Source organism: Salvelinus fontinalis, chromosome 21 (assembly GCF_029448725.1).
Source record: "Salvelinus fontinalis isolate EN_2023a chromosome 21, ASM2944872v1, whole genome shotgun sequence".
Classification (NCBI taxonomy): domain Eukaryota; kingdom Metazoa; phylum Chordata; class Actinopteri; order Salmoniformes; family Salmonidae; genus Salvelinus; species Salvelinus fontinalis.
This window is the reverse complement of record NC_074685.1, coordinates 40844777-40866688: the sequence shown is the minus strand read 5'-3', so window position 1 is coordinate 40866688 and position 21912 is coordinate 40844777. Positions and strand designations below refer to the sequence as shown.

Here is a 21912-nt window from a genome sequence, read left to right as displayed (position 1 = left end):
AAAATGAGAGAAGTAAGCTTTCTTTGCATATGGAACATTTTTGAGATTTTTTATTTCAGCTCATGAAACATGGGACCAACACTTTACATGTTGTGTGTATTTTTTTGTTCAATGTACATTTCCAAGGCAACAAAAACTCTAAAACTAACCTTATGTTACTGGAAATAATTGCATCTGCTATTTAGATGAAAGAATAGTAACTTCTCAGCAACTTCTCAGTCATGCAAACACTTTTGATGGCATCCAGCACTTCGGATTTTGAAGGAATGTTATTTACCAAACTTTCATAGCACCTTGGCACAAACCAAAACGATCATCGAAATCCAGTCTGAAATCGCAAAATAATGGTAGAGATCTTATAATAACTCTATTCCTTCTCTTATCGGGTGATATCCATCAATGCCCTGGACCTCACTTTATCACGAACCCCATTAAACGGCCTATGCACCCATGCTCCTCTTGCGAACGGTGGATAAAGAGTAACAGCAAAGCTTTGGTATGTTTGGAATGCGCGCAGTGGATTCATTTAAAATGCAGCGATTCTAGCTTTGGGCAAGGGGTCAATAAAATGTACCGTTGCTGTCGGTGTGCTGTACCCGCGAGGTGTGTGAGCATTGAAGGTGGAGTGGGACCAGAGGACTTACCGAGAGGTCCACAGCGGAGGCAACCAAAGGCGAGTGACGGGGGACACGGTGGTGAGGACGATGGAGTAGCACCTGGGGAGGGGTGCTCCATGGCGAGAGAGCGGCCACCGGAGGCAGGGCAGGCGGAAGATGGCAGCGCAGTGGGAAGCGAGTTACAAGTGGATCGGGAATTCAATGAGGCCTTTGGGAAGAAGGGCTTACATTTTGTGCACTTTAACGTCCGAAGCCTACTACCGAAGATCGATGAGATACGCCTGTTGGTTTGCAAATCAGAGGTGGGTGTCTTATGTTTTACTGAGACATGGTTGGATTCATCTGTTTGTGACACAGAAATTGAGATAGGTAATTACTCTGTTGTCAGGAAGGATCGGAATCGGAATGGTGGGGGAATATGTGCGTTTGTAAGACCAGACATTGCTTTTAACGTCAGATCGGATTTCACCGCTGATCTGGAGATTGTCTGGCTGGATATCTGCCTTCCCAAAACCAAGCCGATGTTGTTGGGGGTGTGTTATAGGCCGCCCAAACAGAATGCATTCTATGAAGGTCATGAAATTGTGTTGTCAAACTGTAATGTTTCCTCCCTGTTGAAGGAAATCATTTTGTTAGGGGATTTCAATACTGATGTTTACATTTACATTTACATTTAAGTCATTTAGCAGACGCTCTTATCCAGAGCGACTTACAAATTGGTGCATTCACCTAATGAATGCAAAAAGAATAGCCCAACCCACAATGTATTGTAATGACCTGACTAGATCATAAAGGAACAATTGTCCAGAGGATTGAGGTTACGAATTGAAGGTTTATTAACCCTACTTTGCACAGGCTACTGTTTGGCCGTAGCCCACGCCAAATAAATGAAAGAACCACAAGCCAACCGTGACCTTCTCTTGTGAAGGCCAGACATAAGAGAGAGAACAATGGCTAAACCTGGTCTTAACTTCCAATGTTCCATCCCCCTCCACGCCACTCCGCCAGGATGCCCGGCATCAGAACATTCCAGGCATTCCCGTGATTGGCAGATAGCAGGTTGATTGGCATGTCGGACCCCGCGAACACTGGGTACTGGTAATTACAACACAACCACCTACTAGCCTAACACATAACACACGCTGTCTGTGCGGGTCGCTACAGTATTTATGCACTTTTGTAGATCACTTGCTCTGACCCAAATTATAAAAGATCCCACCAGGGTATGTGAAACAGTGCAAAGTACAATTGACTTAATATTGGTGTCTGATACATCTAAAATATCACAGAGTGGAGTAATAGTCTATGGAATCAGTGATCATTTTATTACATTTTGCACAAGGAGGATTTTTAAAGTTATATTTAAGTGTCACAAAACCGTTAGAACCAGAGGACTCAACAAAATACTGTATAGAAAAGTTTAGGGAAGAAGTGGGTAAAATTGACTGGTCACCTGTGCTAGATAGTGTAGGGGTAGACAGTGCCTGGGAAGTCTTTAAATGTAGATTCCTTGATGTGGTGAATGTGATGGCTCCCATTAGACGGGTCAGGGTAAAGCAGAGATCTAGCCCTTGATTTAATCATGATATTCTAGAATCTATCCAAGCAAGGAATAAGGCCTTTAAGAAATGTAAGAACTCTCAAGAGCAGCATGATTTTGTCCTATATACACATCACAGAAATGAAGCACAGAGCAGGATGGATGAAGCTAAGAGGGGTTACTTTGCTGAGGAAATAATTGAAAACAAAAATGACCCTAAAAAGCTTTGGAAATCATTTAAGGAACTAGGCTGTAGTAGTCCTACCAAAAACAAACTAAACAGTATTGGACTGAACATCAAAGGGGAGATGGTATATGAAAAAGCAGAGGTTGCTAATGAATTCAACTCTTTTTTTAAAACTTTTGTTGCCAGCAAGCTGGTTAGCAAGCTGTCCTACAGAAGGCCTTTGATACAGTTAACCACTGTCTCCTAATCTCCAAACTGGAGGCACTGGGGTTAAGCAGTATCCCTTTAGGCTGGGTAAAGTCTTATTTATCAGGAAGGGAGCAAGTAGTAGAGGTTAATGGTTCACTGTCTCAGGCAAAACCAATGAGTTGTGGTGTTCCACAGGGGAGCGTGCTTGGGCCTCTGCTGTTTTTATTGTATATTAATGATTTGAAAGATGCTTGTTCTTGCCGTCTTTTTCTTTATGCAGATGACTCTACACTTCTGGTGTCTCACAAAAGTTAAACTATGTTGGAGAGCATACTTACTAACATGTTAGTAAGCACAGAGCTTACTAACATTAGCAAATGGCTTGGAGATAATAAGCTATCTCTGCACTTAGGGAAAACTGAAGCAATTCTTTTTGGATCCTGACCTAAACTGTGTAGGTCGTCTGAAATCAGAGTGGAGTTAGGGGGTGAGGTGCTGACTACTAAAACCTCTGTTAGCTACTTGGGATGTATCCTTGATGGAAGCTTGGGAGGTGTGAGCATGGCCAATAAGGTGCTAGAGAAGGTTAATGCCAGGACTAAGTTTTTGGCTAGAAAGTCCAAGCTGTTTGTTAAGGACTCCATGAAAGTGCTAGCTACTGCCCTCATTCAATGCCATTTTGACTATGCTAGTACTTCCTGGTTTGGGGGCTTTTCTAAACTCATGAAGGGGAAGCTCCAGATAGCCCAGAATAAGCTGATCAGGGTAGTATTGAAGGTGAGTCCACGTACTCACATAGGCAGGAGCTGCTTTCAGGAACTAAACTGGCTGCCTGTTGAGGCTAAGGTGTCCCAGATTAGACTAGGTTTGGTTTACAGGAGTATTTATGGTCCTGCGCCCAGATATCTAAGTGATTACTTTCCTCGTGTTAGGGATGCACACAATCACAGCACCAGCTCAGGTGTTGCTGATATGTGCTTATACAGGTTCAGGAGTAATGCTGGGAAAGGTACTTTCTTGTATACTGGAGCCTCAGAATGGAATGAGTTACCTCTGCCTATAAAAACAACGTCCTCTCTGGACAGCTTTAAAAATAAAGTCAAAATATGTTTGATGTCCTCTGTGCCCATATGAATAACCCCTATGATGTAACTGGAATGAGATAGATGTTCTTCTTTTATGTTTTTGTTTTAATATTTCACTGCCATACTGTGTTCGATCTTGTCTAGCCATCTTGTCTCAAGAGGACCACAATGGAAATAAGTCCCAGACTTTTTTGTGTGTTATCCTCAATGATTTTATTCATGTGCATGTGTGGCTTTTAAGTTTTATGTGTGCTTGTTTTTGAAAATGGTCAAATGAATAAACTAAACTTCTCTGGGGTAGGCTAACTCTGAGCTTTCTCATATATCCTGAATGAAGTGTCTAATTTGCAGGGCCTCCCGGGTGGCGCAGTGGTCTAGGGCACTGCATCGCAGTGCTAACTGCGCCACCAGAGTCTCTGGGTTCGCCCCCAGGCTCTGTCGCAGCCGGCCGCGACCGGGAGGTCCGTGGGGCGACGCACAATTGGGCCAGCGTCGTCCGGGTTGGGGAGGGTTTGGCCGGTAGGGATTTCCTTGTCTCATCGCGCTCCAGCGACTCCTGTGGCGGGCTGGGCGCAGTAAGCGCTAACCAAGGGGGGCCAGGTGCACAGTGTTTCCTCCGACACATTGGTGCGGCTGGCTTCCAGGTTGGAGGCGCGCTGTGTTAAAGAAGCAGTGCGGCTTGGTTGGGTTGTGCTTCGGAGGACGCATAGATTTCGACCTTCGTCTCTCCCGAGCCCGTACGGGAGTTGTAGCGATGAGACAAGATAGTAATTACTAGCGATTGGATACCACGAAAATTGGGGATAAAAAAAAAAAAAAAGAAGTGGCTAATTTGCGAGTTAAGGACCATTGAAATCAGATCGATAGGAGTGGGGGAAAAAGGGGCTTGTGTATTGATAAGCACATCAAAGACGTTAACAATCGATCAAATATGACACTTTTGCCCATAAGATGGCTCTAATTTTGACTATTTTACAACATAGCCTGATGAAATTTGCAATAACTTTTCTAGAGTAAAGGCGTCCCCATACATAGGTTCAGTTTGCTCCTAGCAGAACTCAGCTAGGTGATGCAAACTTCTGTGCTCTCACTACCTAAAGACCTTCGCTTGAGAAACTAGAAGAAAGAAGCAATATTACTGTTTGTCTCTCTTGAGCCACCGTAGTAACAATATAGCCATAAACACTTCCTCAAAATAGATACAACAAGAAATCTGTATTGAATTTTTGATGTTTTTGCAGAGGAGGTCTTAGTCACGCAATTACACATCAGTTTAGTGCAGTACTTCTCAAGTGAATGATTGCAAACACTTCGTTGAAGAATCCCGTCCATAGTTCCCACCCCTACTGTGAACCAATCACTGATGAAGGGGTGTAGACTTCGACTACCAAACTTCGACTTGCCTCAACAAAAAAATTGGTGTACGCGAACAGCGTTCACCAAAATGAACATAAACTTCACAAAATGTATAAGCTTAAACTGTTTCGACTGGGAAGCATGTGACAGCCTTTTACGGAAGGTGGACGAGCAAAATCCACCATCGTAGTACGGGTGAAGTCTGAGCTGGAATGTGAAGCTAACTGAAGCTGGCTAAATTTAATAGACCCTGAGTAGATTTAGCTTGCTTCTTGGTATACCACTCTGGGAATACCCTGGACTTACGACATGGGCTCTATGCTACATTATGGACAGAACTGTTCACTACTCTATACTATGGATGCACATGACCACTGTCTATACTGCACTATACATGAACACTAACACTGTCTACACTGATTCCCACAGCAGATATTTATTTTCTGTCAATGGGGAGCCCACCATCATAGCCAAGATCCACAACAAGATATCAGAGATGGGCCAGAGAACACATAGGACTGAACTAAACATCCAGAAAGTCTGACTGCTCTACAACTGTGGCTGTATGACATGCCATACTCTTTTTGACCAGACGGCATCAGATTCATGGCCTACACATACTAAGACAGAGGAGCGCTGTTTTGTTGTCTCAGATGCTTTATCTGAGGTTGATGTGTCTTTCTGTCAAAAATGTACAACTGCAGCCCACATTTCAGGGTGTTCCTGCATCTGCTACATTATGCACAGTACTGTTCACTATATACTATGGATGCACCTTAACACTGTCTATACTGCACAATCTGTTGTTGAGGTTGAATACTTAACAACAAGTGGTCACACCTGCATCTGTTCTGGTGACACAGGAGTTTGAAGTGGAGGGAGTACAGGGCTTAGCAAGTCCTTCAAGGAGGCTTGAATATTTTCAGAAGGAGTCGGGTAATTGGTTAAGGGAGGAGGATTGGAGGGAAAGAGAGAGGAGGTTGAAAAGACTGAGGGAGGCAGAGGATGGGTTTGTATCTGTTGAAGATAGAAATGGCAAGGGAGAGGGTATGTCGAGGAAGATTGGTATCAAGTTATAACAGAGTGGGCCGGACACCAGTTTGAGTTCTGGAGGTGAAATGGAAGGGGTAGAAGGTGTTGTATGCAGAGGAAGTGTAGAAGGTAGTGGAGGGTGGATCAAGTATGAGGGATTCTGAGAGGATCCCTGTGAATAGAAGATCTTTGCCAGAACAGAGGGATAGGCCAATGAGTGAAAAATGTTTCAGTGAGGTTGGCTTAGCATGCATAGCAATTGTTATCAGCTGTAACGCAGAGATGACACGTAAGTCATAGAAAATAGAGGTTGTGGTGGCAGCTGCAGAGATGTACTTGGGGGTACGAGATTCGATTTCAGAAGTGTTACAGGGTGTGTTGAGTAGTAGTGTCTCGCCCTCTCGGGTCGTTGGCCTGGGGTAGGATAAGACAGGGTTAAAGTAGTGGAATAAGGTGATGGGTTTTAATGAGTGTAGGGTTAGTTAGTAGAGTCATTACATTTTTCACGTTTCCCCTTTCCCATGTTGTATCACAAAGGTAATGGATTCATACTATAGTTCAGTAGAGGGCGATAATGCAACATATTGGATGCCAACCGTCTTTAAACCTCACAGAAGAAGAAGGAGAAGGAGAAGAAGGAGAATGCACCTGTTCTTTTGTGATTGCTGCCCTGCCCACTATTTGACTGGAAGTTGAGCTATTGCACACATTTGTTTGTACTGTTTCTTTGGTTGTTTTCTCCCAAATCTTGGGGGACAATCGTTGTTGCAACATGGTTTGGTTTCTGATTCTCATCTGGTTTGTCCAAGGTAGGACCAGTCATTTTGTTTTTGTGACATCCTGCTTTTGAGTGTTTTCCATTTGATGTAGGGCAGGCGAATCGGTTCTTCGTGTTATTATGTAACATGCATTATGTTACCTTTGTGTATTTCAGTGGGCAGTGTTCCGATCACCAATTTTACAAATGCTACTACTTCAAATGCTACTATCCCTGCCACAGGTAGGCAGGCCTGCATTTGGGACCAGTCATTTTGTTAGGTGATAGGCTGAAAGCTAGGCCTGTTATCTGTTTTCCATGTTTTTATTTCATGTAGGCCAGCTGTACTGCAAAACTGTTATTGTACTGTTCCACTTTGTAATATTTTATTTCTGTGTTTCAGTGGACAATTCTAAAAACCTCATCAACAATTCTACAAATGTGACTTTCTCTACCACAGGTAGGCCTATACTGTGATTTTCAAGTCAGTCTCTTGGGATGATGGGGCCCAAAGAAACAATTCAATCTGTTGTCTTCAAGTTTATGGCTTGTCTATCAATAAACATAATGATATTACAAAATGAGTTTGTTCGCAATTCCTTTTAGGTTCTACTGCCTCAATGGGGACACGCCACAGACAAAATGATTGGGTTAAAACGCCTGAAACTAGAGAAGGTAACACATTCATTAGATGAAGCGCACAATCCTGGACCTCTACCATGAGGTCTGGACTTTAATGGCACTGGAGGTAGTGACTTGTAACTAGTACATGTCATGTCAGTGTGGTTGTTTCAGACCCTCTCTCTCTGTTACAGAGGACTTACAGTTTGACCTTGCTATCATGGAGGGAGACATTCTGGTTTCGGTGAGTCTAGTATCCTTGCTTTCTGTCCTGTTACTGCATCTTTTAGGCTGATGAATCAGATTGATACCACCCTCTGGTATACACAGTCTGAAGCTAATGACTGCAAAATCATTCAAGCCAGATTGTTGAACAGAATTACATTTGAACTTGCTCTACCGGTTGTCCATGGTGTTGGTCCTTCAGATGGTTGAAATTTGAGCCAATATATCCACAGGAAAATATACAATGCATGCATAGTAACTGAAGTGCCAGGTGATAGAAATTTCAACTTAGTACCGCCACTCTAAAAAGTTGTGTTAACAGTACTTTCCTGTGGATATTTTTAACCATCTGAAGGATCAACACCACGGACCACCAGTAGAGTAAGTTTCAATGTCATTTCATTCAGCATTCTGTCTTGTAAAGAAACATTAAACGATTTTGCAGTCATTAGTTGCAGTCTGTGTATACCAGAAGCTGGTACAGTGCCTTCCGAAAGCATCATACCCTTTGACTTATTTCACATTTTGCTACAGCCTGAATTCAAAATGGATAAAATACAAATTCAAACCCATCTACACAAAATACCCCATAATGACAGTGAAAAGGTTTTAGAAATGTTTGCTAGTTTATTGAAAATGAAATGCAGAAATATCTCAACTATTCGCATCCCAGAGTCAATACTTTGTAGAAGCACCTTTGGCAGCGATTACAGCTGTGAGTCTCTCTGGGTAAGTCTAAGAGCTTTCCACATCTGGATTGTGTAACTTCTCAAAATTATTCAAGCTGTCCAATTGGTTGTTGATCACTACTAAACAACCATGTTCAGGTCTTGCCGTAGATTTGTCAATACTGTAACTCGGCCACTCGGGAACATTCTGTCTTCATGGTAAGCAACTCCAGTGCAGATTTGCCCTTGTGTTTTAGGTTATTGTCCTGCAGAAAGGTGAATTATGCTCCCAGTGTCTGGTAGAAAGCAGACTAAACCAGGATTTCCTCTAGGATCTTGCTTGTGCTTAGCTCATTCCGTTTCTTTTTTTATCCTGAAACTCCCCAGTCCATAACGATTACAAGGATACCCATAACATGATGCATCTACCACTATGCTTGAAAATATGAAGTGGTACTCAGTTCTTTTGGATTTGCCTGTCATTACATTTTGTATTCAGGACAAAAAGATAATTGCTTTGCACATTTTCTGCAGTGTTACTTTAGTGCCTTGATGCCATCAGGATGCATATTTTTGAATAATTTTATTCTGTACAGGCTTCCTTTTCACTGTCAATCAGGTTAGTATTGTAGAGTAACTAAAATGTTGTTCCATTCTCAGTTTTCTCCTATCACAGCCATTAAAGGCTAACTGTTTTAAAGTCACCATTGGGCTCATGGTGAAATCCCTGAGCGGTTTCCTTCTTCTCTGGCAACTGACTTCGGAAAGACACCTGTATCTTTGTATGGACTGGGTGTATTGAAACACCATCCAAAGTGTAATTATTAACTTCACCACGCTCGAAGGGATATTCAATGTCTGCTTTTTTACCCATCTACCAATAGGTGCCTTATGCAAGTTATTTGAAAACCAATAGGTTGCTCTAGTTAAATCTGTTTGAAATTCACTGCTTGTTTGAGACCTTACAGATAATTGTATGTGTGGGTTACAGAGATGAGGTAGTCATTCAAAATTCATGTTAAACACTATTGCACAGTGAGTCATGCAAATAATAGATTTATTGTGTGTCGGCCAGTGACGACAATCTCAATTTAAATCGTAGTGGGCGTTGCCAATGGCACGGTTTTAGTTTATTTATTTTTCTTCTAAAATATATATAGTTTACAAAACATTAGGAACACCTAATATTAAGTTGCACCCCCCTTTGCCCTCAGAAGCCTCAATTTCAGGGCATGGACTCTACAAGGTGTCAAGCATTCCACAGGAATGCTGGCCCCATGATTTCCTCAATGCTTGCCACCATTGTGCCCAGTTGGCTGGTAGTGGATCTCTAATCTGAAATAGCTCGTTCCATCTCATCCCACAGATGCTTCATTGGATTGAGATCTGGTGACTGGGCAGGCCACTGCACTAAGCTGAATTCACTAATCTTCGTGGAACCATTCCTGGACAATCCTAGCCTTGTGGCATGGGGCATTATCCTGCTGAAAAAAATACATTCACAGATGGATACACTGCTGGCATGAAGCGATGCACCTGATTTTCAATTATGTTCAGACATTCAAACGTTGCTCAACTTTTATCATGGGGCCCAACGTGTGCCATGAAAAGGCACCCCACAGCATCACACCACCACTACCACTCACCAGCCTGCAATGTTGACAAACATCATGATGGATGCATGTGGTTTTCTTCATACCCTAGTCCTCCCATCAGTGTGAAATTGCAAAAAAAACGGGATTCATCAGACCAGAAGTTTTTCCAATTCTCCTGTGTCCAGTGTTTCATTAGTCCACTGCAACAAGTTTTTTTGCTGAAAGAAGTGGAACTCTGTAAGGTTGTCGGCTGCCATACCCCATTTGTGTCAAGGTTCTACGAGTTGAGCATTTTTTGGGTCTTTGGGCACAAATGTTTTACTGGACTGTCAATTGACAATAACTGTAGGCAGTCTGTTGCTCTGCACAATTCGTGTCACCCATTTTTGACCACTGGACTGCCATTGGCTGGATGTTCTTTGGGTGGTGGACCATTCTTCACACACACGGGAAACTGAGTGTGAAATACCCAGCAACGTTGCAGTTCTTGACACTCAAACTGGTGAGCCTGGTACCTACCATACCCTGATCCAAGATACTTAAATATTTTGTCCTGCCCATTCACCCTCTGAATGGCATATATACATGATCCATGTCGCAAGGCTTAACAATCCTCCTTTAACCGGTCTCTTCATATACACTGATTGAACAGGTGACCTCAATAAGGATCACAGCATTCACCTGGTCAGTCTGTCATGGAAAGTACACTGTATATTGCTCCTATCTTTTTTTTCTTCTACATACTTAGTCTGGTTTTAGTCATTTAAGTTAATACTGAAATAGTTTTACCATTTTAGAATTTAAAAACATTCATAGGGGAAATGCAGAAATAACAATTTAATTAATCTGAGGCCTATACTCTCTAGCGACAGCTGGATTTAAGACTAGGTGTTTTGTCCTACAGGAAGACCGATTAGCTGTGAAGTCACTTTGGCCTGAGAATGAAGGTGTCACTTCTATCCCCTACAAGATCAACGATTATCTGGGTGAGTGTCGAATACAGTAGGAGAGATGAACACTGTAACACTAGATGTTTTCTAATAGAGTGAGAATGGTATGCACCGTCTAATGGTAGATTGTCTCTGATCCACACAGTGGACAGAAAGGAAACTATACTAGCAGCGTTCAAGATGATTTCAGACCAGACGTGTATCTTCTTCCACGAATACACCAATGAGATGAACTACATCGAGTTCATCTCTGGGACAGGGTGAGTCCAAAGTGGGCACATTAACACATTCTCTCCTTCCCAGCAGTTTAGTTAACTCACAACCTCTCCTTCCTTTTCCTGTGTTCAATCCTTTATTTGTCTCTCTTCCTGTCATATCCCCTCTTTCTCCTCCATTTCTCTCCTCCCGCTTCTCTCACCTTTATCTTCACTTAACTCTAGCTGTGCGTCGTATGTAGGTTTTCAGGGCGGGGCCCAGTCTCTGTACTTCGGTAGAGCCTGTAACGTGGGGAACCTGTGTCATGAGCTGATGCATGCCCTGGGCCTGCACCATGAACACACACGGCCAGACCGTGACCAATACGTCACTATACAGTGGGACAACGTGGTCCCAGGTAACTCACAACATACTAAACCACCTCATGGGCATTGCATGTGGATCAGGGGCAGGGCTGGTCAATTTATCCCATGGAGCGCTGCAGTGTGTAGGCTTTTGTACCAGCCCAACACTAACATACCAGATTCAGCTTTTTGTGGTCTGGAGTGAAGACCGTATAGAATAACTATTGACATTTAGTATTTTCTTAGGTACTGCCTAAGCAGCAGCTACTCTTCCTGGGGTCCACACAACATGAAACGCTATATAACATTTAATAGACAGTACAGCACAAGGAAAGAGCAACATTAGTTTAAAATGAGTATAGTCTTTCATACATTTCTGCCTTAACGTTCCATTTATCATGTACTTATTAAAACGGAAATACTGCAGCCATTCATTTCCCCATCCATTGCAACCCTTTTCTCTACTGTTGAAATGTCTTTGTCTAAGCAGGTCCTGATAGCCTAATATCATAGCAGCCTTGAATCCTGACATCCTAATCTCACAGCACCAGTTGTGTAAACACCAGAGAGAATCTTACACCAGTAACCATCAGTGTTCTTCAGTTTGAGACCAATACTATGCATAACTATGGATTTTATACACTCATTTCCAATTATGTAGAATTTAACTGAACTTGTTAACTCCTGCGAATTTCCCCTGGCGTGACTGCAGCAACCTTGTTCACTAAATTTACCTGACGCGAATAACTCTACATTGTCATCTACAGTTACCACCTGTATTGGGTATCCTGGTGTAAAATATACCTTTTTACAGTTGTCACCTGTAATGGGTATCCTGGGATAACATGTAAGCTCGTTTTGAGGGCAGTTTTGTTACATTACCACCCGCAATGGGTTTCATTAGGTAAGATGAAATATTCATGCCTTGAATCCTGTAGAGTTTCCTCCTGCTAGAGGTTCAACTTAATGGTTTCCATCTCAACTTGTCTACATTTTCATTCCTTTATATCACATTCACACCCAGCAGTGTCCACCAGTCACATCTGCCTCTTGTAACTCTTAACTTCCAGGAAAAGAAGATAACTTTAAGGTGAAGAAAGGAGACACTCAGGACCTGCCCTATGACTACGACTCCATAATGCACTATGGAACGTCAGTCACACTCCTCTCCTCCTTATTCCCACTTAAGTCCTAATTTTACTCACCTTGTTTTTAAACTGCTGGCAATAAGTACATATTAGTTTTACTGGGCCTGTGTACAGTATCCAGCTCCAGTAACATTTCCCGGTGCGTACCAAATGGTTCCCTATTTAGGTCACTTTTTTACCTGGGCTCTGGTCAAACTATGTGCACTATATTGGGAATAGGGTGGCATTGTGACGCAGTCCTTGTGTTAAAGTAGCAAGTCCTCTAATCCCCCATTGTTGGGTTTCTCCTGGCAGATACTACTTCTCATCAAACCGGAACCCCACTATTGGCTCCAAGAAGAGTGGAGTCCAGATTGGACAGAGAAATCACCTGAGCCCCCTGGACATAACACGCCTTAACAAACTCTATCAATGTGGTAAAGACATGCACACACAGAGACAGGAAAAATATCAGAGTTGGGCTGCCTTTTTAAATGCAGTCATTCTCGTGCTGTATTCTAACCATGTTCATGTCCTGTCTTTCACAGAATAACAATGCACAGTTTAGCATTTATTACACCATTGAAGATTTCAACACTGCTGCTGTCGACTGAAGATTCCAACACAAATGGCACTGACATTTTAACTTCTCAACAATGAATAAGTTGAACTAGTCCCTTAAAGCTTTCTGATGTATTATACGTGTGTTCAGCAGCAGGCAGTAGTTTAATTTGTCCTGTGTGCTCTTGCTGCCTTGAATTAGGCCTATTCCACTGCACTTGTCTTGGAAATAAATAAAATGACCTAGACTGAAAAGAATCCAGTCAGTGTGATGTTGCTTGCAGTGTTCTCTTTCATTCTATAATGGACCTTCTCAGCTATGCTCATCATACATCCCAAGGTGGGATCAGAGATAAAGTAGATCTAGCATAGGAGAGACGACTTAAATTAATGGTGATTAAGGTATAAAACTTGGCTGACTAGCTAGGCAACAAATTATTTAAAAACGATGACGCTGTAACACAGGACTTAGACAGCAGGGATCATAGACTCACCAAAATCAGAATGTCGCCCTCTGGAAGGGTGTACTACGAAACAGGTTTGAGTTGACGAGAACTTTGGTAAACTCTTGAGCTCAATTCAGGATAACCGGTACCATGAAAGTGGCCCAACTTTTAGCATGGAATACTAAACAAATATACATAAAGACGTATACACACCCTACCGTTCAAAGGTTTGCAGTCACTTAGAAATATCCTTGTTTTTGACAGCCTTTGTTGTCCATTAGAATTAATTGATCAGAAATAGTGTAGACAATGTTGTAAAAAACTATTTTAGTTGGAAAGGGCAGGTTTAGTGTATCTACAGTTATCTACAGTTGCAGTTGGAAGTTTACATACGCCTTAGCCAAATACATTTAAACTTTTCTAAACAATTCCTGACATTTAATCCTAGTAAAAATTCCTTGTCTTAGGTTAGTTAGGATCACCACTATATTTTAAGAATGTGAGCTGTCATAATAATCAAGAATTATTTCAGTTATATTTCTTTCACGTTCCCAGTGGGTCAGAAGTTTACATACACTCAATTAGTATTTGGTAGCATTGCCTTGAAATTGTTTAACTTGGGTTGAACATTTTGGGTAGCCTTCCACAAGCTTCCCACAATAAGTTGGGTGAATTTTGGCCCATTCCTCCTGACAGAATTGTTGTAACTGAGTCAGGTTTGTAGGCCTACTTGCTCGCACATGTTTTCTCAGTTCTGCCCACAAATGTTCTATAGGATTGAAGTCAGGGCTTTGTGATGGCCAGTCCAATACCTTGACTTTGTCATTATGCCATTTTGCCACAACTTTGGAAGTATGCTTGGGGTCATTGTCCATTTGGAAGACCCATTTGCGAACAAGTTTTAACATCCTGACTGATGTCTTGAGATGTTTCTTCAATATATCCACATACTTTTCGTTACTCAAGCAGCCATCTAATTTGTGAAGTTCATCAGTCCCTCCTGCAGCAAAGCACCCCCACAACATGATGCTGCAACCCCCGTGCTTCACGGTTGGGATGGTGTTCTTTGGCTTGCAAGCCTCCCCCTTTCTCCTCCAAACAGTTTTATTTTCGTTTCATCAGAGCAGAAGACATTTCTTTAAAAAGTGCAGTCTTTGTCCCCATGTGCAGTTGCAAACTGTAGTCTGGCTTTTTTATGGCGGTTTTGGAGCAGTGGCTTCTTCCTTGCTGAGCGGCCTTTCAGGTTATGTTGATATAGGACTCGTTTTACTGTGGATATAGATACTTTGTAAATGTTTCCTCCAGCATTTTCACATGGTCCTTTGCTGCTGTTCTGGGATTGATTTGCGCTTTTCACACAAAAGTACACTTATCTCTAGGAGACAGAACACTTCTCCTTCCTGAGCAGTATTTTATGTTTATCTGTTATTTTACCAGGTAAGTTCACTGAACACATTCTCATTTACAGCAACAACCTGGGGAATAGTTACAGGGGAGAGGAGGATAAATGAGTTAATTGTGAACTGGGGATTATTAGGTGACTGTGGTGGTTTGAGGACCAGATTGTGAAATTAGCCAGGACACTGGGGTTAACACCCCTATTCTTAGGATAAGTGCCATGCGATCTTCAATGACCTCAGAGAGTCAGGACACCCGTTTTACGTCCCATCCGAAAGACGGCACCCTACACAGGGAAGTGCCCTGGGGTATTGGGATATTTTTTATTTTTTTTAGACCAGAGGAAGGAGTGCCTCCTACTGGCCCTCTAACACCACTTCCAGCAGCATCTGGTGTCCCATCCAGGGACTGACCAGGACCAACCCTGCTTAGCTTCAGAAGCAAGCCAGCAGTGGTATGCAGGGTGGTATGTTGCTGGCTATAAGTAGGCCTTGGTATGAAGGCTGTGTGGTCCCATGGTGTTTGTACTTGCATACTTTTGCTTGTACAGATGAACGTGGTACCTTGAGGCATTTGGAAATTGCTCCCAAGGATGAACCAGACTTGTGGAGGCCTACAATTTATTTTCTGAGGTCTTGGCTGATTTATTTAGATTTTCCCATGATGTCAAGCCAAGAAGCACTGAGTTTGAAGGTAGGCCTTGAAATATATCCACAGGTACACCTCCAATTGACTAAAAGTATGTCAATTAGCCTATCAGAAGCTTCTAAAGCCATGACATTATTTTCTGGAATTTTACAAGCTGTTTAAAGGCACAGTCAACTTAGTGTATGTAAACTTCTGACCCACTGGAATTGTGATACAGTGAATTATAAGTGACATAGTCTGTAAACAATTGTTGGAAAAATTACTTGTGTCATGCACACAGTAGATGTCCTAACCGACTTGCCAAAACTATAGTTTGTTAACAAGAAATTTGTGGAGTGGTTAAAAAACGAGTTTAATTGACTCCAACCTAATTGTATATAAACTTCCGACTTCAACTATACATAGTTGTACAGAGGCCCATTATCAGCAACCATAACTCCTGCTTTCCAATGGCACGTTGTTAGCTAATCCAAATGTATCATTTTAAAAGGCAAATTGATCATTAGAAAACCCTTTTGCAATTACGTTAGCACAGCTGAAAACTGTTCTGATTAAAGAAGCAATAAAACTGGCCTTGAGACTAGTTGGGTATCTGGAGCATCAGCATTTGTGGGTTCGATTACAGAATCAAAATGTCCAGAAACAAAGAACTTTATTCTGAAACTCGTCAGCCTATTCTTGTTATGAGAAATTAAGGCTATTCCGTGCGAGAAATTGCTAAGAAACTGAAGATCTCGTACAACGCTGTGTACTATTCCACAGAACAGTGCAAACTGGCAATAACCAGAATAGAAAGAGTGGGAGGCCCCAGTGCACAACTGAGCAAGAGTACATTAGAGTGTCTAGTTTTAGAAATAGATGCCTCAACTGGCAGCTTCATTAAATAGTACCCGCAAAACACCAGTCTCGACGTCAACAGTGAAGAGGTGACTCCGGGATGCTGGCATTCTAGGCAGTTGCAAAAAAAGCCATATCTGAATGGCCAATAAAAAGATTAAGATGGGCAAAAGAACACAGACACTTGGCAAAAGAACACAGACACTGGACAGAGGAACTCTGCCTAGAAGGCCAGAATATTCATTGGGTTTACACCAATCTTACTACTACTGCACTGATCACAATCAAACAGAAAAGGCTGATGCTTGCAATTCATTTTTATTGTAAAGTTGCATGATATAAAGCAGGAAGAATTAACATCCAAAAGCCCATTTAGGGCCATGGCAAACTGCCTATCATAGACCCTCTCCCTCTTCCTCCATGGTGTCCTCCAGCAGCTCATGAAAGCAATGCTGTCAATCCACATGGAAGCAGAACATAGAGTGCTCCTGTAAAACAATTATATCCCGTCAGGAATGAATCAAAGTCATTGAACGAATGGGATTCACAGTAATACATTTGTCTGAGAATTGTCAATCATGAACCCCAGTTCTGGAGCCCCTATCCTCTCATCACAAGCCCAAGCACTTACCTCATCTGCTCTTCTGTGTTTTCCTCTTCCTGCCTCCCTCCCTTTCATCCTTTCCTATTGATGCTTCAACAGATAAAGTGACCTCATATGCCACAATCTGTTTCAGGAAAAAAACATCCGAAAGCCCACTCACATGAGGTGAATAATCACATGAGATCAGGAATTGTAGTGTTTGAGTTGAAAGACATTGCATAAATGCACGTCTATCAACACTAATACAGTTGTCTACAGAGAACAGGCGTTGATAGTAAACACTTACCTAATGTAGTCATCCAGCTGTGCTCCTCCTCCAACCCTCCCATCCTTTCCAATTGATGCTTCAACAGATCTGTTTCTTTGGCTGCTCTTTTCATCTATCTCAGACTTGAACAGGCTTGGAAAGAGGACAAAAGGAAACCAAAGCAACTTTAAAAGAGAAGTAGAAGAGGCAGACTTCATTTCTTTTTGACATGTCTGTTGGCTCTTTTTCCTGTGCTCTTGGTCTTCTCCTTTTCTGCTCATCCTTAGTTATTTAGATAGTTATTTTGGCCATATGTCCATCAGAATTCTAGTTCAATCTCCTCTCTTTTACTCGTATAAAATGTTTTCACCTCTTTTCTCTGGGTCTCTGTTTATCTTGCCTCCCCCCTTGTGTTTTCCATTACTTTCTTTTGATCCACTCAGCTCTTTTTTACTGCTAATCTCATTTACCTTTTAACCCATGGTCCTTCCTGAGTCTAACCATCAGAACTTGAATTCTATATCTCCTACTTACCTCCTGATAAACCACTGGTCTCCCTTCCTCCTCTCTCATGTTTCCTCCTCTTCACCCTCATGCCTGGCTTCCTTATAATTTTTTCCTCCTTTTGCTTATTTTCTCGTTTTTTGTTCGTTTTTTCTCTTTAAAAAAACGATTTCGTTTTTGTTTATTTACATCTATTAACATACCTAGGAGCATTGACTTGTACATTTCTTCTTTTGTCTGCTCCCTTTCTTTTGTCATCTACTCAAAAGTTGTCAATGCCTCGTCCGTCGTTTCTTCTGCTTCTTCCTTGTTCTCCTCTTTGCAGACTGTGTGTGAGCGGTCTCTGGACGCTGCTCCCTCTCTTCCCTCCGCACAGAGGCGTCAGATGTAAACGCTGTGACCTCGTATGCCACCACCTGTTTTGCTCTCTGTGTCGGCCCTTTTTTTCTGACACAGCGCACGCCTCTTTTCTCTTTCAATCTGTGCATTCCTCTCTTCTCTCTCATACAGTTTCTCCATCTCCATCTTGAACCTGGCCTCGTGATCTTTTATTCTTTGAAGCTCTGCTCTTTTCTTATCCTCGTCCCGTATCCTTGCCCTTCTTTTCTGTTCCTCCTTCTCTTGTTCCTGCTGTATCTTCAATCTCCTTTTCTGTTCCTCCTTCCTCCTCTTCTCTTCTTTCTCTCGTGCCTTTTGCTGCATCTCCAACACCTTCATTCTCTCCTTTTCCCTGTTCCTCTCCTCCTCCATCCTCTGTTTCTCAATCTTTTTCAACTTCTCTGCCCTCTTTTTCTCCATCTTTTTCTCTTCCTCTGCCCTCTTTTTCTCTTCTTTTGCACGGGCCTTCTGTTGCATCTCCTGCTTCTTTCTTTCTTTTTTCTCTTGCTCTTGTCTCTTTTTCTCATGTTCGATCTTCAGTTTCATCTCTGCCTTCTCCCTTTTCCTCTGCTCCTCCAACTTGTTTTTTTCCATATTTTCTGTCCTTTTCCTTTCCTCCTCATTCAATTTCTTCTGTCTCTTTTCCCACTTTTTGAGCTCTTCGTCCCTGGCTTTTTCCTTCCTCCTTTCAATCTTCATCATCTCTTCATTTCTCTTAGCCTCGTCCTTGAAATATTTGATCCTGTCTGCGTAGCTCATGGCATTAAGTTCTTCTCTCCCTCGGCTTGCCATCACAGACATTGCATTGGCGGTTGCATATCTCCCTTCCATTTTACCACTATCAATCTCCTTCCTGTCCCTCTCACCATAAGGTTCCCTGAGTAGACATCTCTGCTGTTGTCCACTCATGCTCTCCTCACTTTCACTACTCCCCTCCTGACTTGTGACCTCACTCACACTCTGAGACACATCATCCTCAGACGAGCACGAGGGAGTCACAGCCTTCTCAGTGATGACGCGGAGCGCCTTGATGTAGTCAGCTTCTGTGTTCACCCTGTGAGCGAGCGGGCACAGCTCCTCGTAAATGGACTTCCATGTGAGTGACTCCTCACAAACGTTGTCAGGCAGGTATAGATCAGATGATTGCCTCTTGAGCACATTCACAACCTCTGCCAGGTCCTGCTGGGTTTCCCCCTGAGTGTCCTCTCGGGCGGCCACTGGCGTGGCGTCTGGGCTGGCCGGGCGCTCGGGGGCTGTGGAAGGGGTATTAGATTGTTCTACTGCAGAGGAGCAGGAGGCCTCAGTGTCATCGTTCTTGTCATTGTTGTTTACCTTTTTCTTCAGAATCTCTTCCTTTCTCTTTTGGGCCATCCTCTCTTTCAGCTGTGCTTTATACATATTCGCAATTTCTGCGCCTCGCCGTTGAACTTCCTCAGACAATTCCTCAGACGATGTAATTTCTGGCCTATAGACCTCTTTCTTGACCTTTGCCTGGCCAGTCAATGAGGACCTGGGGTGGACATGCGGATGGGTCTGTCTCATCCGGGCAGGAGGGCCGGAAGCCAGGGGGTGGGATGGGACAGCAAATCGGTGTGAAGCGTGTGGGTGTGACGTCTTGGACGGAGAAGGAGGCCATTTATCAGGGGAGGTGCAGCTCTGTGTGTCCAGAGGGGGAAAGATTGACTGTTTCTTAGATGGGTCCTTCTGGGTGCCGGCAGCATGCTGGTCAGGCTCCGATTGGCTGTTGGCGAGGTACCTATGGAGGTTGTACCTGTGGAAAGCTGGCAGTGTCGGGGAGACGGGACAAAGAATGGAGGAGGTGGAGCGCTGCTTGATCACCCCTTTATCCACCCCAATCTGTATGATGACAGACACATTTGTATTACTTAAAAGCTTGATGGTCATTGATATTACTTTTTTAAAACAATTACATGTGTATGGGTAATAAATATCACAGAGAAAACACGTTTTATTACTTTATATTAGCTTATTAGGAAAATGAACTTTTGGAATCATTCCAATTCAGAAATTCTTCCATTCTTTTTCAACTTTATTCTAAGAATGCAGACCTTCTTAAGAATACTACCAGTGCAGAATGTAGACCTTCTTAATAATACTACCAGTGCAGAATGCAGACCTTCCTCTGAATACTTCCAGTGTTCCGTTTTTTTCTTGCCTTCTTATTTCACTATTCTATCTATTTAGAGCTCATTTCTGTGTATCAGGATTGGGAACATCTAAATCAACTACAGTATATCTACTTATATGAAAGTCTGATTAAAGAAAACTGCTCTTGTTACCTCCTCCAAGAGTTGGTGCAGCCTAAATATTTCTCCATACAGCGCCTTAATCTCCCTCATGTTTCCTCGCTCAGTTCTCCATGTCTCTCTAGCCAATCTCCAATGGGCGAGGTCAAGGTCATGGATATCCTCCCGCATGCCTAGTTCAACCTGGGTTCGCTTCTCATTTAGCCTCTTCTTTTTCCTCTTCTTCTGGGTTGAATCGGTTTTCTCCTTGCCCTGCCTACACACCTTTAGGGCAGTAGGGATATTGAAGTTGGTATATGGTATATTTTATTTTACTCATTGGATTATTATGTGCCTTCCATTGTATTTCATTGATATACAATATCAATAAGGTATAATGTTGAGACTAGATCAAGCCGTAGTTAGTACAAAGTTTACACTGATTGGCCATACATGATTAGTCTGGACCACTTTAGTGGGTCGTAGATTTAGCCTGCAGATGGGACTTACATTAAGGCTGGGGAGTTGTGAGGAGTTGTGAGGCTGGTGTGTTCTGGGCCTGTGGAGTTCAGTAGTTTCTGTGCAGAAATCGTCCTGTGCAGTCCGCTTTGCCCATGGCTAGAAATGAAAATGATGACAAACATGCAGTCAGTAATGAGGTTATCGTGATACAAGTTTGTTATTTTCAATCCTAGAAAAGCTCATAGGCCTATATGTCAAAGTGATGATTTTAAATCACTGGAGTTTTGACTATGAGGGTGGTGAGAGAAAAGAGATTCTAACCATTCTTATGATGAGCCTTGGGAAGGAGAACTTTCCCATAGTTCCTTCAATTACAGTAATCCTGAAAAAGGTACAATATGGCTTCAAAATATGATTATATTATTTAACTCATCTAAATTAAATTGTGTCACAAAGTACGCCTACTCACACTAAATCACAGGTGGTCACAACTACTTACCACCAATCACTTCAAAAATAACCATCCAAAATATAGCAATGATTTTGACCCTGAATTGAACTTGTAAGTGTTGCCGTAATGTGACAGTAACGCTATGGCAAACCATTTAGGCTATCATCATATCAGAATACACTCATTTATGACATCACAATTGTGATGTAATGTGGTGCCATGGAAGACCACACCCCCCCTGACAGACAGCAAACACCAGAGCCACATAGGCCTGTTAACCAATTAATCCAGTTCTATGTTTAAAATACAGTATATTTAGTACTAGTAAGCTCATAAACATAGTAAAAACCACACTGTAGCAATGTGTATCACTTCACAGCTACTGTCCATGATGCATCATGAGTGGGTGTCCTCTGAGAGCCAGGATGTCTCTAGGACTGTGTCCTAAAATGGCACTCTTTTTATCTACGTAGTGTACTACAATAGGGTGCCATTTGGGATACATGGGACTATGTAAAAAGGACTTTTGTTCGTCCACATGATCAGTTTTGTGTTGATATTAAATATTTTTTGCTAAGTGAACATTCTGGGACAACAAGAAAAAAATGTATTCATAAGTTT

General features: G+C 42.4%; 1 protein-coding gene and 1 pseudogene across 1 annotated transcript; one reads left to right on the top strand and one right to left on the bottom strand.

The window, feature by feature from the left end:
- Positions 1-843: 843 nt before the first annotated feature.
- On the top strand, positions 844-13328 carry LOC129818890 (astacin-like metalloprotease toxin 5). The gene is made up of 12 exons (XM_055875207.1): positions 844-919; positions 1626-6815; positions 6941-7006; positions 7167-7223; positions 7370-7438; positions 7579-7628; positions 10777-10858; positions 10968-11082; positions 11263-11435; positions 12453-12534; positions 12825-12946; positions 13058-13328. The coding sequence occupies exons 2-12, from the start codon at positions 6779-6781 to the stop codon at positions 13060-13062; spliced, it is 858 nt and encodes a 285-aa protein (XP_055731182.1). The 5' UTR covers positions 844-919; positions 1626-6778; the 3' UTR covers positions 13063-13328.
- A 3370-nt stretch (positions 13329-16698) lies between these two features.
- On the bottom strand, positions 16699-21217 carry LOC129818889 (golgin subfamily A member 6-like protein 6; annotated as a pseudogene).
- Between the last annotated feature and the right edge of the window lie 695 nt (positions 21218-21912).

What these genes read in the sequence shown, in the direction of transcription:
- LOC129818890 (XM_055875207.1), top strand. Translation starts at nt 6,779, where the DNA reads ATGGTTTGGTTTCTGATTCTCATCTGGTTTGTCCAAG. An exon ending in CAAGATCAACGATTATCTGG is followed by an intron (nt 10,859 to 10,967) that starts GTGAGTGTCGAA and finishes TGATCCACACAG; the next exon opens with TGGACAGAAAGGAAACTATA. An exon ending in TCCATAATGCACTATGGAAC is followed by an intron (nt 12,535 to 12,824) that starts GTCAGTCACACT and finishes TTCTCCTGGCAG; the next exon opens with ATACTACTTCTCATCAAACC.